This window comes from Mustela erminea, chromosome 11 (assembly GCF_009829155.1).
Source record: "Mustela erminea isolate mMusErm1 chromosome 11, mMusErm1.Pri, whole genome shotgun sequence".
Classification (NCBI taxonomy): Eukaryota; Metazoa; Chordata; class Mammalia; order Carnivora; family Mustelidae; genus Mustela; species Mustela erminea.
Genome location: NC_045624.1, coordinates 46,656,291 through 46,672,446, shown reverse-complemented (window position 1 = coordinate 46,672,446; position 16,156 = coordinate 46,656,291). Strand labels below are relative to the sequence as shown.

General features: G+C 43.8%; 1 protein-coding gene and 1 long non-coding RNA gene across 4 annotated transcripts in view; one reads left to right on the top strand and one right to left on the bottom strand.

Moving 5' to 3' along the window:
• Positions 1-6,297, bottom strand: part of LOC116569464 — a 43,357-nt gene extending 37,060 nt beyond the window's left edge. For both annotated transcript variants that reach the window (XR_004277039.1, XR_004277040.1), the window contains exon 1: positions 5,806-6,297. This is a non-coding gene — a long non-coding RNA (uncharacterized LOC116569464). The remainder of the gene's footprint in view (positions 1-5,805) is intronic.
• Positions 4,816-16,156, top strand: part of CHN2 (chimerin 2) — a 290,529-nt gene continuing 279,188 nt past the window's right edge. For both annotated transcript variants that reach the window (XM_032305767.1, XM_032305769.1), the window contains exon 1: positions 4,816-5,717. In XM_032305767.1, coding sequence (XP_032161658.1) covers positions 5,669-5,717 — 49 coding nt within the window. In that variant the 5' untranslated portion in view covers positions 4,816-5,668. The remainder of the gene's footprint in view (positions 5,718-16,156) is intronic.

The window sequence follows — 16,156 nt, the reverse complement described above, 5'->3', positions numbered from 1 at the left end:
ACACATAGTGAGTGCTCAGTAAACATGACTAAATCAGTTACTGAATGCATAAATGCATGAACAGTTAGCAGAGAATAAATGCTTTGAATACCTTTATGAAAGCAAATGTTGACATAGGTAGCCCCCAGATGACATGAGCAACAAACGCGCTACACACCTTTGCGCAGAGGAGACTTAGAGCACTCTTCACTTTAGTTTATCCTAGATTTCTCTTATGGCATGGAAGGCAGAAAAGAGGTTTGTAATCTAAAATGTTGGGGAACAAAGCCAGGAGTGCAGAAGAAAACATACTTCATGAGTTTCTGCATTCTATCATGAGTTTCTAAAGTTATTTTTTCCCTTCAGAAAGAAAGAAAAGCTCTCTCTTCTTTGCCTCTCTCCCCCTTCCTCTGCATCTTTTTTTTTTTTTTAAGATTTTATTTATTTATTTGAAAGAGAGAGAAATCGCAAGTAGGCAGAGAGGCAGGCAGGGAGAGAGGGGAAGCAGGCTCCCTGCTGAGCAGAGAGCCCAATGTGGGGCTCAATCCCAGGACCCTGAGATGATGACCTGAGCCAAAGGCAGAGGCTTAACCCACTGGGCCACCCAGGCACCCTTTCTCTGCGTCCTTCAAGTCCAAGAGGTTGTAGCCGATGGTGTGACATGTGTATGTACGTGTATGTGTGTGCATGCGCGCGCGCATGTGTGCGTGTCTAATCACTCCACCCCCAAGTTAAGTGGTTAAGTAGGAAAGTCAGGGAGATACCTCAGGACCCCTCTGCACTTCAGTGAGGAGATTCAGAACACCTGTACTTGTGGCGTGTGTGTCGCCACTAGGGGTCCCCAAGCAGCAAGCGATGGGAATTGGGAATTGGGTAGCAGAGGCAGTCTCCCTTTGTCTGCACCCCAGGTGCGGACTCCTTTTGTTCAGAGGCTGGGTTGCTACCTGCAGCATGGGAGCTGTCTGCTGGCTAAGCTCCCCCCTGGGCTGCCTGCACACCTCTTCTGAGGAAATGGTGGGTTTCTCAGCTCCTGCTTCTAGTTACGCCTGATGTTACCCCCGAAGAGCCAATGTTTTCTCTTTAACAGGACCAGGAGTCTTTGTATTAGAAATACTGCTTAAACTACAAAGGGAAATGTTTCTTCCTACAACAAAGAGTATATCGATGTTGAGAAATTGATGGCAAAAAGACCAATTTCCAGGGTACAGTAGAGTATTTGCCATAAAATATTTAAAGCTAGTTGACAAATAGCCCCACCATTCTTCCTTGAATGCTGGCCACTGGATTAATCTTGAAAGTAAGGAATATTTCATTCTGTGCTTAGCACAGAGGAAAGGAATGACCTTCACAAAGAAACACCCCAGAGTGCCTGAAACATGGGAGCCCAGCTCCAGCCACAAAAGCTACTTCTCCCTGTGGTGTTTTCTTGGCTGCTTTTAAACTTAAAAGGAAAAGTAGAGCAAAAATAAACAAATTACAGCAACACAAGAGCTACTCTGTAAACAATAAATTGTATCAGTTGGAACAGCTGGTGATGGGGGTGGGGGAGGTAGGTGGGGTGGGTGGGGATTACAAACACTTGCTCCATCAAAATTGTGTTCTTATATTTTCACCATTTTGGGTTTTCTTACTCATAGTAAAATAGTGTTATTACATGTCCATCAACTTCTTTTTGTACTCCAGATATGTTACTCATCATCTTGTTGATAGTCCGAGCTACTGATGGGTAGTCTTGGCGAACATGAACACCATTTATGGATTTATTAGTTCCTTAGTTTACTCACTTATTCCACAAATATCTACAGATATTTACACACTTATCGTGTGTAAAGCCTGGTAGAGAATACAAAGGCTGGCCAGACAGCGATCATGCCCCCAGGAAGCTTTTAATAGAGTAGGGAGATAAAATACATGTTCCAAAATTACCATCAAAACAAAACCAGAGCATCTGCCAATAGAGCGATATAGGGGAAAGACTAGAGGAATTCAATAGAAGGAAAGCTGGTTTCTGGCTTTGGGAACAGGGGAGATTTTCCAAGAAGGGGCATTCTACCTACTCCTTCACAGTGTAAGATGCTCAGCAAGGAAAGCACGGGAAAAGGCCAGTGCTGCCAGCCCTCAGTGGTACTGGGCACAGTGAGAAGGGGTCACGTGTGTGAAGGCGAGAACAGGAAATCTATTTGGAGAGGGAAGGTGGGAAGCCTTTAGATGCTAAAGTAACTTTCATGCTAACAAAATGGTAACTGTTAACAATCTTCAGTAGACCAAATTATTAACAAAACTCCTTTCGTCCCATGAGGGTTTTCATATTTGAAGAAAAAAGGTAGACATATCTTTAAAAAAAAATCCTACTTTTCAAAGAGGCCTAAGATTTTTGCAGCACCAGTGTTCGCTTTTCCACTGACAAATAGGAGTTAATGCCCATGAATGAATGAGTGAATGAATGAGTGAAATATAGGAACGAATATCCTTATTGTTTCATTTGGAGAACTGCTTTGGCAGGTCCACAAGCAGGTGCATGAGCCTGCTGGGGAGGGGTTAGCTTCTTATTTCAGCCACCTCCTGCTAATTTTCTGATATCATAAACATTTTTGCGAGGAACAGCCAGCCTTTAGGGCTCTGAAGCTAAGAAAAATGATAGTGAGTGATCATGCCTGCTGAGTTTTCTCCATTCCGTTGTGGCTTTAACAATCTAAATTATTGATCAACTTTCAGATTTTAGTTCTGAACCCGGAGCTCTCCATTTGTTCTTCAAAATAATAGGCCTTGGAGTTATGGTTCATCTCCTACCAACAAACGAAGCTTCCCCAGTCCTCTTGTTTTTGTTCAGTAAGCATGTTTGTTGACCTTGTATCCTTGTATCCTTCTTCTGGGCTCTGAACCCAGTGGAAGAAAGCTAGTCTCTGTTTCATTTCACTCTTATATAGCACAGAGTGGCTGTGGGGTAGTACCTTCACAGCAAGTTCCCCTTTGTCCCTTCCCTTTATATTATCTCAAGTCCATCTGAGATAATAAAAGTTATCAACTTCACAAGGCCTGCTTTACCTTCCCTAACTAATGACTGCAAAGTTCTGGGAAGGGAAATATTATCATCTGACTACAGAAATAGAATTTGACATCATTTTGCAAGACTTCAGAGGTGAATAATGAAACCTGTTGTGTATTACTCAATTTGGGACAAGAAAGATATAAACCTTGGGCCAAAGATTAGATATTTCCCCTGGTGGAACAAGTAAATGCTGATTAGTTATCTTCAGATGTAGTGGGAAAAAGCAGAAGTTGGTCAAATCATAGATTTGGCCTTTCCGGGGCACAGTTTATAATCACAGCACAAACTATGTGCCAGGTACACTGTGGCTTTATACACATGATTTCATTTAATCTTCATAACACCCTATAGTATCAAGATTTGGGTTGCAGGTGGAGAAACTGAGACTCATTGAGTGTAGGTGATTTGCTCATGGTCACGTAACTAGTGAGTGGTGGAACCAGAGTATGAATTCCTGTGTTGTCTTTTGTCTTCAAAGCCTGGAGGGTGTCAGCCCTACTAGGTGACCTAGGCAAGTCAGTCCACCATCTAAAGATCTGGAGGGATACATCGGTTACTAGTTAATGAAGTAGATGTGCCTTTGATCAGAAGAACTTTGGGAGAACAGGAAGTCGGTTCTGATGGAGAGATTAGTGTTGTGAAAGGCCATATATCCCTGAAGGACTCCAGGTTAGGCTGCATTGCACAAAAGGAGAGAAAAAGGAGTATGTGTTGAGGGGAGGGGGGTTGGTGCTCAGGTATCCCTATACCAGGCAGGAATGTTCCAGGTTCCATATAGATGAGGGTCAGGAAGACTCAATGTGGCTGAGGCGGGCTCATGAGCCCTCAACTATTCAGAAACTGTATTTTGGGGGGGAAAAAAAAGAGAGAGAGAGAGAGAGACTCATTGGGAAGATGTACTAGGATGGCATCCCGAAGGGAATTAGGAAAAAAAAAAGTTTAAATCAACTAGAAAATGTGACATGAGTGCATATTACGATTATTCAACATTTATCAGTCACTGTACATTGGGTGCATGGTTGATGTGGACCCCCTAGGACTATCTGCTGTTCCTGTGTCACTCCTGATAATTCTTAAATTGACTCTGTCCTTTTAACCATGTTTTTAAAAATTGAACTACCCCAATGTGAACACTTTCCACTTTGCTACATAATGAGAGTACTTTCACTCCTTTAATGTTTGCGTTTTCCTTTGATCTAACAATTTCTGTTCAAATTTCACAGTTTTCTGTTGCTTCAGGATTGAAAGAACCGATTACCCTGCTGGGAGCGTGAAATAGATTTTTTTAAAAAAATCCGTATGATATTTCCTCCCAGTGAAATTAATTTAGGTTTAAATACAGGGGGAAGGTACACACCTTGTGCTCCAGTCTCTTTCTCTCACACACCTAAGCAATCCCTTTTCCTGAAAGGGCACAGTTGGACCTGCTGCCAAGTCTTTTGTGAGGATCCTTTACCCGACGAAGTCAGACAACCTCCTTCACTTGACACCCTGCTTTGTGAGGGCCTGATGACATATTTGGAACATCTCTATTTCTTTGAAGGGCAACCTCAAAAGCCCAGTGGACCCATTAATCACTGTCCGTGGCTGGGGGTACTTAAATGCGGCTGGATGGGGCTTGCTAGGTGTTTTGACGGTGTTTTAGAAAACACACCTTCTTGCAGGGTTAGGGACCATCAGCTCCAGAGTAACAAAGAACAATTTGGAGGGGAGTGGAAGAAGCTCTTCAGAGCCGTTCTGGCATCCCAGACCCCCTTTTAGCTAGCATCGTGTCCTTAGTAACCTCGCCTTCGCCCTCTGGATCCCCCACCCCGGCTGTCTTCGCCGCTCCTTAGCCTGGCCACCGGCAGCGAGACCCACCACCTTCTCCCCACTCCCCACCCCGGGTTGCCTCCAAACCGTGGGGGCAGCGCTGCGCCCGCCCCGCAGCCGCGCTGGCCCCACGCCCCCCCGGCGACCTCCCCAGCACCTCGGGGTCCCGCGTCCCGGTCCAGCGTCCCCCCGCACCCCACGCCCTGCAGTCCTCAGCCTCCTCTTCCAGCCCCAGTCGCAGAAGCTGTCAAGCCCGCGGCAGCTGAACCAGCCCCCCGAGCTCCCGCGTCTCCTCTCCTTCCTTTGTGTGCGCGCGAGCGGAGTTGGGGCGGAGGGAGAAGGGGGAGGTCGCTCTGTCTGTCTGGCTCCCGCCGCCTCTGCCCGGGCTGCTCGAAGTGCCGCTGTGGAGGCAGGAGCCCAGGGGAGGGTGCAGGAGCTGGCGGGGCGCCTCCGGGCCGCCCGGGCGCTGTGGTCCCAGCCGCGCGCGGGGGAGCGCGGACCACAGCTGGGGCTCGACTGGAGGCACGGTTAGTCCGCTCCCGCCGCCCCTCGGCCTCCCTCGGCTCCTACCTAGCCCCCCGACACGCGGAGAAGAGCGTGCAAAGGCGCCGAGAGGGACGGAAACCACAAATAAATAGCGGCGGCAGCAGCGCGTCATCTGGTGGAGCAGGAAGTGCAGGCAGAGTCCGGAGGCTGGTGCTTTGCTGCGCGTCCCCAGGACTTTGCCATGGGCTGGGGGCCGCGAAGGCTGCGAGCGGTCGCGCTAGGGCAGCGGCGGCGGCGTCCGCTCCGGGGCTGAGCCAGCAGCGACGCGCGGAGCGCGCGGAGATGGCAGCGTCCAGCAACTCCAGCCTGTCCGGCTCCTCGGTGTCCTCCGGTGAGTTTCAGCCCGTCGGGCGCAGGCTGCCGCGCTGGCTCTCTTGCCCCCCGCCCTCGCCCGGCGCCCCGGGGTGGGTAGAGCCTACCTGTGGCCGCCTGCCCCCTCTCTCGGAGTGAGGGCAGGCGCCCCTGGGACACTGGTTCGGTTTGCCAGCACCCGGGGCGCCCACAGCACCTCCGCGCCTGACATCTGACAGCGCAGAGGTGGGAGAGCGCTGGCGTCCTTAGTGTGCGAACGCGAGGGTTCTGGAGACTTGGGGAGCAGCAGCGGGCAAGAAGCGAAAGGAGCAGGGCGGGCTCGCACTTTCTGGCGCAGCGGGAACCTGGGCTAGCGGGGCGCGGAAGGTTAGGGTGCCGCTGGGTGCCGGGACTGGCTTGCGGTGCGGCGCCCGCCGGGCTGGATGCCCAAATCCAAGGAAGAGAGGAGAAAACCCCCGCTCCTCGCAGACTTGATTTTCTTTGTTTGTTTCAGAAATTAGCTCCGTGGAGACACAAGCTTGGGGCATGGTGTGAGATAGAAGTAATGAAGGGTTTCTGTGTTTCTGGTCCTGATTGAAGCGAGTTAGAGGAAGGAAGGTCGAGCCCAACCTCTGACAATTTGCCGGTTTACAAGTGTGTGTGTGCGTGTGTGTGTGTGTGTGTGTGTGTGTGATTTTTTTTCCTATGTGGCCTCTTGGACATTTTCTTATAATACTCTCTAATTTTACTTTCCGGGCATACATTTTGTTTTCAAGTGTGGCTGAGCAAAGGGAGGGCTTCTTTCAGCTTTTTCTATGGTTGATCGACAGGTCTGTTAAAGAGAAAAAACTGCTAATGAGCCTGAAGGAATAGGAATCAATAGAAATAGACCCTCTGGTTTCTGAGTATGACAGGTTTCTAATCAGAATGATGCATTAGGTAGAATTCTTCTACCTCTCTGGTCCCTGAAAACTTTAATGACAAACCCTAAAGGCATAGCTGATAAGACATTTAGTGTAGTATACAGTCGTCCGGGGTCAAGAGGGTCTTGAAATCCTCAGGAAAATACTCAATATGTTAATATTGTATTAATTCCTATTGTGTGTGTGTGGGGTGTGTGTGTGTGTGTGTGTGTGTGCGCGGGTGTGTGTTTTATTACAATCACCCAGACATTAAACTCCGAGAACAATCACCTGGTTGGGACCACTGGACAGCAAGCCTGTCATAAATAAGCCATATCTATAGATGTGTAACTAATTTAATCATAAATGCAAGGTGAGTTTGACTAAGGTACGATTGTGATGTGGCACAAGGTGATCCTTTGAAAGCCGTCTGTTATCTTTTTTGGCAGGTTCAGTTCCTGGGAAATGGCACCTCCTTTCTTGATCACTGCCAACTAATCAAAAGCACAGTGTTGTTAGGCATATGATAGAGTTCAAGTTGCTGGTAGTAGCAGCCAATGGGGCAGAACAGTCATATCTTATTAAGAGCAGCAACAAGTTGACTGCCTGTGGTTTTAATTCTGAGAACTCAGCAAATGTTACAGCGTATTTTTAGTACCCCCAAACCACTGCTGCTGCTTTTCAATTCATTTTGGTTGACTAACATTGAATTTAAAATACAGTGATGTTGGCTTACGATTAGCATATGGTTAGCCCTCTCGGAAAGCTGCCCACTAGAAAAGGGACTGGGTGGGTGGAGAGGTGGCCACAGGAAAGAAGAATGGAAAAAAGACAAGAAGGCCGTATTCTCATGAGATTTACTGATGGCATAAATTACAGATGCTGTGGCATCTGAACATTCAGATCTTGGTGTAGCTTAAGGGACCTGATAGAAATATTGAATTCGGGCTTCAGAAAAATACATGGGTTTGAAGCCACGCAGTACGAGCTTTAGATGTTGGTAACTGCTTTGCAGATAGGATGGAGATGCTTATGATGGGTCTCCTTCCTGCTTGAGTTACCACTGTTTTAAATCCTAATGGGAACTGGGAAATTACGTGAACACCAAAATTCAAAAAAGTGGGCATGGGTATACTATTTGTTGTGGATCAGACTGGCCTATGAGCTTATATTGCTTAATACACCAATTAATCAGATGCTTTGTCTTGAAAAATACAAGAAGCTGTAGTTCTCTTTTTACGCACACTTACCCATCGTGTGGATCATGAATAATTCAGACAACACAAGCAATTCACACCTGTGAGAGGTGTTGGGCATTAAAGAATAGAGCCTGTTTGTTGTGGCAGCTGCGTTCTCCCAGGCAAAGGCCAGATTATATGAGAAAATAGGGCACTCTATCAACGTATTGATCATCTTTTTCCGTATAGGGCCTATTATGTGCCAGAAGTAAGTTTCTAAACGTCAGTTTCAAGGAGGCTGATTGAGGAACATATTTTTAGGATCCCCTCTAGTTCTGAAGTTCTGGGATTATTGTTCTTGAGTTCTGGCTGCCCCCATTTACCAGTTGGGTAATTTGGAGTGAGTTGCTCAACTCTCCAAGCCTCAATGTCCTCATCTGTAGATAAGGCTAATGTTAATAACAGGACTTACTCATATAATGCTATGTGGTTTAAATGAGATAGAGTGTGTAGACCAGTTAGCCCAGGAAGTGGCACTTAGTCAATGTTTGGTGTTAGTAAATTTTGCTCCTTTGAGGAATGACATAGAAGGCATTTCATGGCTCAGACTTTAGGTACAGAAATAAGTCCAACACACATAAAATTTGCCTCTTACATTGCATGTTAAATTTGATCTTGAGGTCTGAGGTCCATTAAATAAGCAGTCATTAAGTATATTTTAAGTTTCGGGCACTGTCCCAAGAGTTCGGAATAGAAAGATGAATTAGGATCCTTTCCCTCACTGTCCAGCCACAGAGATGGACGACAAATAGTAATCTATATTCCCGTTGGGTAGAATGACTTATGTGGAGGAGAGTGCGAGGAAGAGAGTGATTCATTCCTTCAGTAGGCAGGAGTCCGTGGAGGTGGCCTATGAGTTGGGGCTTAAAGGATGAGTGAGATTTTTTTCCCCAGATAGCAGGAAAGGCATTTCAGGAAGAGGAAGAGCATTTCAGGAAGACCTCCAAGGGCCTAGAGGTGGGGAAGTCCATGGCCCAATTCTCAACTTCCTTATATCTGCTGTTGATCCATTTTGAAGGTGCTATCTCTTCTCTGGATGGTTATACCTATAGACCCATTAGCAGCATGGTGCAGAGAGGAGCTAGATCACTTACTAGTGCTGCTGATGTAGGTAGGAGGTTTTCTTTCCATTCGGGTAGCAGTGGGTTTGATGGAACAGCTCCCTGGAAGCCTTAGGACATACTTGGGCAATTGAGCAGGAAAGAAGGAACTGTTGATTCTGTAGTGAGTAGCATATGGAGAGGTGAACTCGAATAATATGGGTTAAATCTCTCTTAGAGGAATAGATGGGGAAAATTTAGGTTTGGTTGTGTTTGCACAGAGAGTGAAGATCTGATAATTCACTCAGTAGTAAACTCAAAGTTATCTGATTTTCCTGAGAATATGTTCTCACTTGCTGTTGTTGAACCACAACACCCAAGTGTGTCATTTATTCTGCATTACCAACTGAGACATAACAAATGAAATAATCAGTTTAAAATTAATTTTTAAATACATTTTCCAAGAACTGTTCAGAAATTTTCTTCTGGAATATTCAATTACGTGTGGAAGAAATTGCTTTGGCTTTGTTTTAATGATAACTGCTAGTAATTAAATTTCACAATCACCTAGATTGGCAGGAAGGTTTGATTACGTTTATTATTTTAAATGGAAAAAAAAAAAGATTGCTATCCTTAAGCTTTTTACTCTAGCCTGTGGTACTTGATTGTATTCTGAAATAAAGAGTGGTTGATTTGCAAAATAGTTTTGCTAATAATCATGGGTAATACTGGCTTTTATAATTGAAAGAAGAACTTCTTGCATTTTAGTGATGTGATTGCCAAATGGGTAATTTCACAGAGTAAAAAAAGAAAGAAAGAAAGTAAAGAAATCAACTCAAGTAAAGTAATAAATAAAAAAGCTATGAGATGTTTTCCAGTAACTGAACAAGGTAAAAATTAAATATTAAAGGGACACCCAGGATAAGAAGTTGTTAAGATTTGAGAACATTAAACACACTGTATTATAGAAATGAAATCAATGTAGACTTTAAATTACAATGCAAATGGAAAAAGGTAAAAATCAGTATTTATGTGTAGAGTCATTGAAACCTTAATTAGGAAAAGAACATTCCTAAATGAATTGAGGGATTTATTTCCCCAGATTTTATACAATAATAATGTGGGCCAAATAAATAATGCTATTTTCTGCTGTCATACCGGTTTGATCCTAGAAGTGATATATAGAAATTTTCATTACTCATTATTGGATGGTCAGAACCAGTGACATTTACAAATCTTTTATATATGATAATGCTGCCAATGTGTAATTAGAAACTCCATGGATCTAATACTACAAAACAGAATATCTTTGTTGAAACAGTCATTCAGAGAAGTCTACTTTTGGACCCCCGAATTATTCAGAAATATTCAATTTTGTGTGAAATAAAGGTCTTTACCTGTGTTTTAGTGATAACTACTGGTAATTTAATTTCATAATCACCTAGAGAGTCAGAATGATTTGATTATTTTTGTTATTTTAAAGCACCAAAAAAATTGTGATTTCCAAAAAATTGCAAATTAAAAAAAAAATCACAAAGCTGAAATTAATATCCTGAAAGAAATCATTCACTCAGATGAAGAGTGTTGTTCTTTGCTGTTATTCTGGTGACCTTCCCACACCTCATTTTAACTTACTAGATTTTTTCACTGCTCCTTTGTGGGAACCCAGATGAACCCAGTGATACGAATCTGAGAGGACAGACTTTTCTTAGGCATGACTACCTGCTTGTCGGGTTTGACAAGGGCCCACTGATAGGTGTACTTTTGCTAAAATGCCACCCCCCCACCTTTCCCACAAACCCCGTGAAGTGTTTTCAAAGACACTGCCATTTGTTCAACTTTTAGGGGACACAAACACCAGGTATTTTTTGAGGCCAGTCCATGTGGGATTCAACTGGACAGTGTGTTCTCTGAGCTGCAACCTGGGGCTTGGCCCGGGTGTCAGCCTGCTGAAGGCCGTCTGCTGCTCTGCGGGATCTCCTGTTTTTGTGCAATGGTGAAAATAATCGGACACTGGGTTTGGAAAACCTATGCATGAGCAGTGTCACGTTGGTATGTTTTGGAAAAGAGTTATCTGCCAGGAGATCAAGATTCTTGCCAAGATAGTTAGAAGCAGAGAAAGAGAAAGGGACCTAGTGATAGACCTATGATTGATAGAGTCCATCTATCACCCACCCATCATGTATCTTTTATGAATGTATTCACATTTCATGACTTCTGATGTGTATCATTTAATTTTCAAAATGAATGACTTTCTTCTTTCCTTCTTTCCTTTCTTTCTTCTCTTCTTTTTACTTTTCTCTCATGTAATTATGTTGGTCAGATTTCTATTTAGAATTTTTTTTTCATCAACCCTGCATTTGGTCCTTACTTGAACTATTAGTTTCCAAATCCTCTAAGCAGCTTCCTGTTTCTCTCTCCATTTGCTGAGTGGGAATGGAAGCTGGTTTTGTGTTGCTTGCATGGATTCTGGTCAGGGGATCAAGATGGATACCTGTATCTCTGGTGCAGTCTGGTTGGTGTGACAGAAAAAACTCACGTGTCTCAAAGTTACTAACAAAAGCAGAGGTTTATTTAAAGTCTCCATCACTAGAGGGAAATCCAGTTAGGAATGTGCTGGTCCCACAGGCAGTCTGGTCTGCAACCAGACCCATGTGTCTGTTCACTGGGATCTGAGGCTGAAGACTTGGCATGCGTGCACTGCCAAGTGACGATAAAACTTTGCGGCTCTGTACCCAGGGAGAGCCATCCACCAGCTGCTTGTGCAAATAGCCTGCTTTTCTCCTCATTTATTATTAATCGAACACCTTTGTGGGGTCCAATCTTTGAACAGTCTTTACAGCATGGTCTAATTACAGCCTTGCCTTGCTTCAGTAGCTTGGCCTGTCAAAGTCACCCAACCTCAGCCATCGCAAGAGTTATTTCAAATCATCCAATGCCTAAGTTCCCATAGACATTTTCTAATAAAGGTGTTCAGTGAATAGCCTTATTTAAAATATAATCACCCAAGGTCGGAGGTTACGTTGGTTAAGATTCCTGGAATTGAGACATCGTCTATGTATTTTGTGTGGGCTGCCAACTACCACTTGCCTTGGTGGGCCTGCTGGGGAGAACACTTTTTCAAGAAAGGCTACATGCCACTTGCCTGTCAGAATCCACTAGATGTAGAGAAGCAGTCTACATCCTTGAGCTGGCAAGAAACCTCATGTTCCAAAATGTGTCTTCGTTACATGTTGCAGGAAGAGCCCTAACCTCAGAGTCAGAAGATCTGGACACTGAAACCTTTGACCGAGGCATTGACCAGGGCACCTAAACCCTTAACTAGGCTCTTAAAGAGCTTTAAGCCCTAAATATGACCCTTAAACCATTAACCAAGACTCTTGAACCCTTAGCGGAAGTTCCTAAATGGTTAATGTAGGCATTTAAACCAGATACTTACTTAACTAAGCCCTACAACTAGCTAACGATGTGACTTTTGGTGAAATCAGCCTTTCTGAGCTTTAAAACCTGATGGCAAACAGCAGATATAACAGCCTGTTTCCCAGAATTGATGTGAGCATTAACAGGGTTGATGGAAGGTTGGCCTCCTGTAGGCCTGGCTGTCCTATCTGCTCAGTAGATGCCGATACCTCCTCCTGCCCTGAACATCTTTGAGCTTCCGTTCTCTTGCTGCTTTTGTTTTGTTTTATTTTGTTTTTAAGATTTTATTTATTTATTTGACAGAGAGAGTGAGAGAGAGCACAGGCAGAGGGAGCAGCAGAGGGAGAGGGAGAAGCAGGCTCCCCCACTGAGCAGGGAACCTGTCAAAGGGCTCCACCCGGACTTGAGATTGTGACCTGAGCCAAAGACAGATGCTTCACTGACAGAGCCACCCAGGCGCCCCTCTCTTGTCTTTAAACCAGATTTCTGGTGAATTCATCCCACACGGTTGTCATTCCTGAAGTATACTATTTGGGAAAAGGCTTAGTAAACTGGAAAAGCAGCTAGCAATTCTGAATGATTTTTATGTCTTACTCTGTTTACATGGAATCCTCGGGGTATTTCTCTGAGGTAGACCACGAATCCCCTTTGCAAACAAAGGCATCGGTTCAGAGGGGGCACAGAGATTGGATTCCCGGTGCTAGGATTGGAGCAATGTCTCCTTCATTTCAAAGAGTAGGATTTTTCGTCTTGAAACCTGAAGGGTTCATTTTTTATTCTATCTCGTTTTTAAAGTGTCTGACATAAAATTTAAGGCTGAAATGCATGCTTGTTGTTAACAGAGAAAATACAGCAATACAGTTGTGCTTTATTTTGTTGCCCTTGGTGGTTATCCAGACTCACCTCCGACCTGACCAAAGTTTATTCTCACTAGTGTTAGGGACTGGGAGGTGTTACCAAGGGAATGGTCTGTAGTGAGATCACCTAGGGGATTGGGTTTCTGGATATCAGTACTTAAGAACAGTCTCATGAGGTGTGAGGGGTATGTAAGTGTTCATCATATTAGTCTTACAACTTTTCTAAGGTTTGAAAATTTTCCAAATAAAAGGAAAAAGATCGAAGGGGAGAATAAAAGAATAGTTGTTACTTTGCATTTAATTGACTGTCTTCACGGGAGTCTTAAAAGCATTCCATTTTGTGTGTGCTCATCAAATCTTGTGATCCCCTTATGAAACTCTCAGATTCTGAATCCTCGGCCTGAAGACTATATATTTGTTAGCTTCTATCTTAAGTGAAAAGTATAGGAACTGAAATTACAGAAGGCGTTCTGGTAGACCATATGCAACACTTCTTACCTGAGAATGTTTTTTTTGTTTTTTCCTCCTGATCTGGTTTGACTCTACATTTCATTACAGGTTTCAAGGGAGGAGGGGACTTGTAGGTTGTTCTAGCAGATTCCAGAATTATATAAGTAAGAGAATCAGGTTCAGAGGAGCTCCAAGAACTGCCCAGAGCCGTTCAGCTAGTTGACTGTGGAGCTAGATCTGGAATGGACCTCTAGGACCCACGTTTCTAGAATAATCATCCTCCATCCCCTTTTCTGGCTCATCCTAAGGAGTAGCATTATCCTTAGAGAATTTCTTACAGTTGTGTTTCCCCCCCTCCCTTGTCTGGCTTCATGGAAGCTGTTCTATTTAATTATTTAATATTTTCAAAAAAGCAGTCATAAAGTGCTTTGTGTTTTACATGAGCCTTGGATCTCAAGGCTGATATTGTGCCAAGAGTGGCATAAAGATTTAAGTGACCTAGCCCCTGCCCTAATTATAGTTGTGCTATCCAATATGGATAGTTGTGCTATCCAATATGGTAACCACTAGCCACATGTAGCTGTTTAAATTTCAAGTTTAAATTTAAATTTAAATAAATTCAGTTCCTTAGTTGCATGAGGCACATTTCAATGCGCAATAGTACCTGTGGTTGCTGGCTACCATATTAGACCATGCACAAATAGAACATTTCCATCATCCTGTGGAGGATTCTATTAGGCAGCCCTGGTAGACAGGGAAGATGGTTCTAAGAGAGGGACATTACTAACGTAAAATTACTAAGCTACAGATAGCAACTTTGATAGAATGTTCTCCCATTCCTATATTTGTTATGCTGCTTAGGTTATATTTCACTAATTTTGCAAATTGACTTTTTTTTAAAGTTATTTTTTTCATAACTTTGAGGGGGACTGTGGAATGACAGCTGACGGATGATGTTGGGGAGAGTAATTAAAATGTTTATAAACTCTTCTAGTCTTCAAATTGGATTCAAGCTTTTTAAAAAATGGTCTGTAGTTTTCCTAATGATAACTCCCATTTCTTTTTTTGAAAAAAGTTCTAGAGTGAGTTATAATTTCACCCTCAGAGAGGAAGAAAAATGCCCATGTCCAGAAGTAGTTTGGACCTTAGAATTGTATCTATTCCAAAACATCATAAAGAAAATAAGAAAATTGTGAATGTGTGGACTGAGGTTGCTAGTGGCATATCCAAGCTATGCTATTTAAAGGAGATTTTCTACCAACTTGGCCATCAGCAAACCATTCGCCTAGAAGTATTTTACTACTGCAAAAGACCCACATATGGGGCAAAGCAAATCCATCGGTTTTTAGAATATAAGTTAGCTTTGGGAATCTTCAGCACATTTAATTGGAAGAAAATGCATGCAAATAAGATGCAGGAACATGACAGTTCCTAAGAAAAGGAAGCTGCCCTCCTCCTTGAACTTCTGTTACCATCTTCAAGTGCAACAAGCAAATAGAAAGGTAGATGGTATCTTTAAAGGGTCAAACAACTGTCAAGACAAAGGTGGAGGGGCTCCTGGGTGGCTCAGTTGTTAAATGTCTGCCTTTGGCTCGGGTCATGATCCTAGGGTCCTCGGATCGAGCCCCATATTCAGGCTCTCGGCTCAGAGAGCCTGCTTCTCCCTTTCCTTCTGTCTGCTGCTCCCCCTACTGTGCTCTCTCTCCTCTCTGTCAAATAAATAAATAAATAAAATATTAAAAAAAAAAAAGACAAAGGTGGATATTGAGGCCACTGGATTCAGACGTAATAGCCAGAGGCCCATGGCATGTACAGCATAGTCCTCAGATCATACGTTTAGGGCAGTGTGAATCACAGAATCACTTGGGTGGGTGATCACCATCTATAATTCTTTTCTCATCAGAGACTGTGTACCTCAACTTCCTCTTGTCCTCTGTACCCTCAGGACTGTCTGAGCACTGGGTCCTTTAAGGAAACAAAGCCTGCATTCCTTATTTATTTGACATATTACACACAAACAAAATAAAGTACTTTTTCTTTTTTTAATGATTTATTTATTTGAGAGAGAGCGAGCATGAGTAGGAGGAGGGACAGCGAGAGAAGGAGAGAGAATCCTCAAGCAGACTCCCCAGTGAGCTTGGAGGTCATCATGGGGCTCAGTCTCATGACCTAGAGATCATGAGCTGAGCCAGAATTAAGAGACAGCCGCTCAACCGAGTGAGCTACCCAGCTGCCCCTAAAGTGCTTTATCTTAAATAATTTTGCTTCTAAGAAATACACTAAGAGATCAATGTTTGGGACAACAAGGGAACAGGGAACAGGGAGTATGGTTTGAAGGGTCAGTTTTCTACGGCAGGTACTAGAGTGTGTGCCTGCAGCACTGGCCTCCAACAGTCGGACCTAGAAGAGTCTCAAGACTGAGCACTGTACTGCCTTATCTGGTAGCCACGTGGGCTGTTTAGCTCTTGAAATGCGCCCAGTGTGACTGGAGATGCACTGCCAGGGTTTGAAGACTTAGTACAAAACAAAAAGAACATAAAATATCTCATAAATAACCTTGTTATATGGGTTA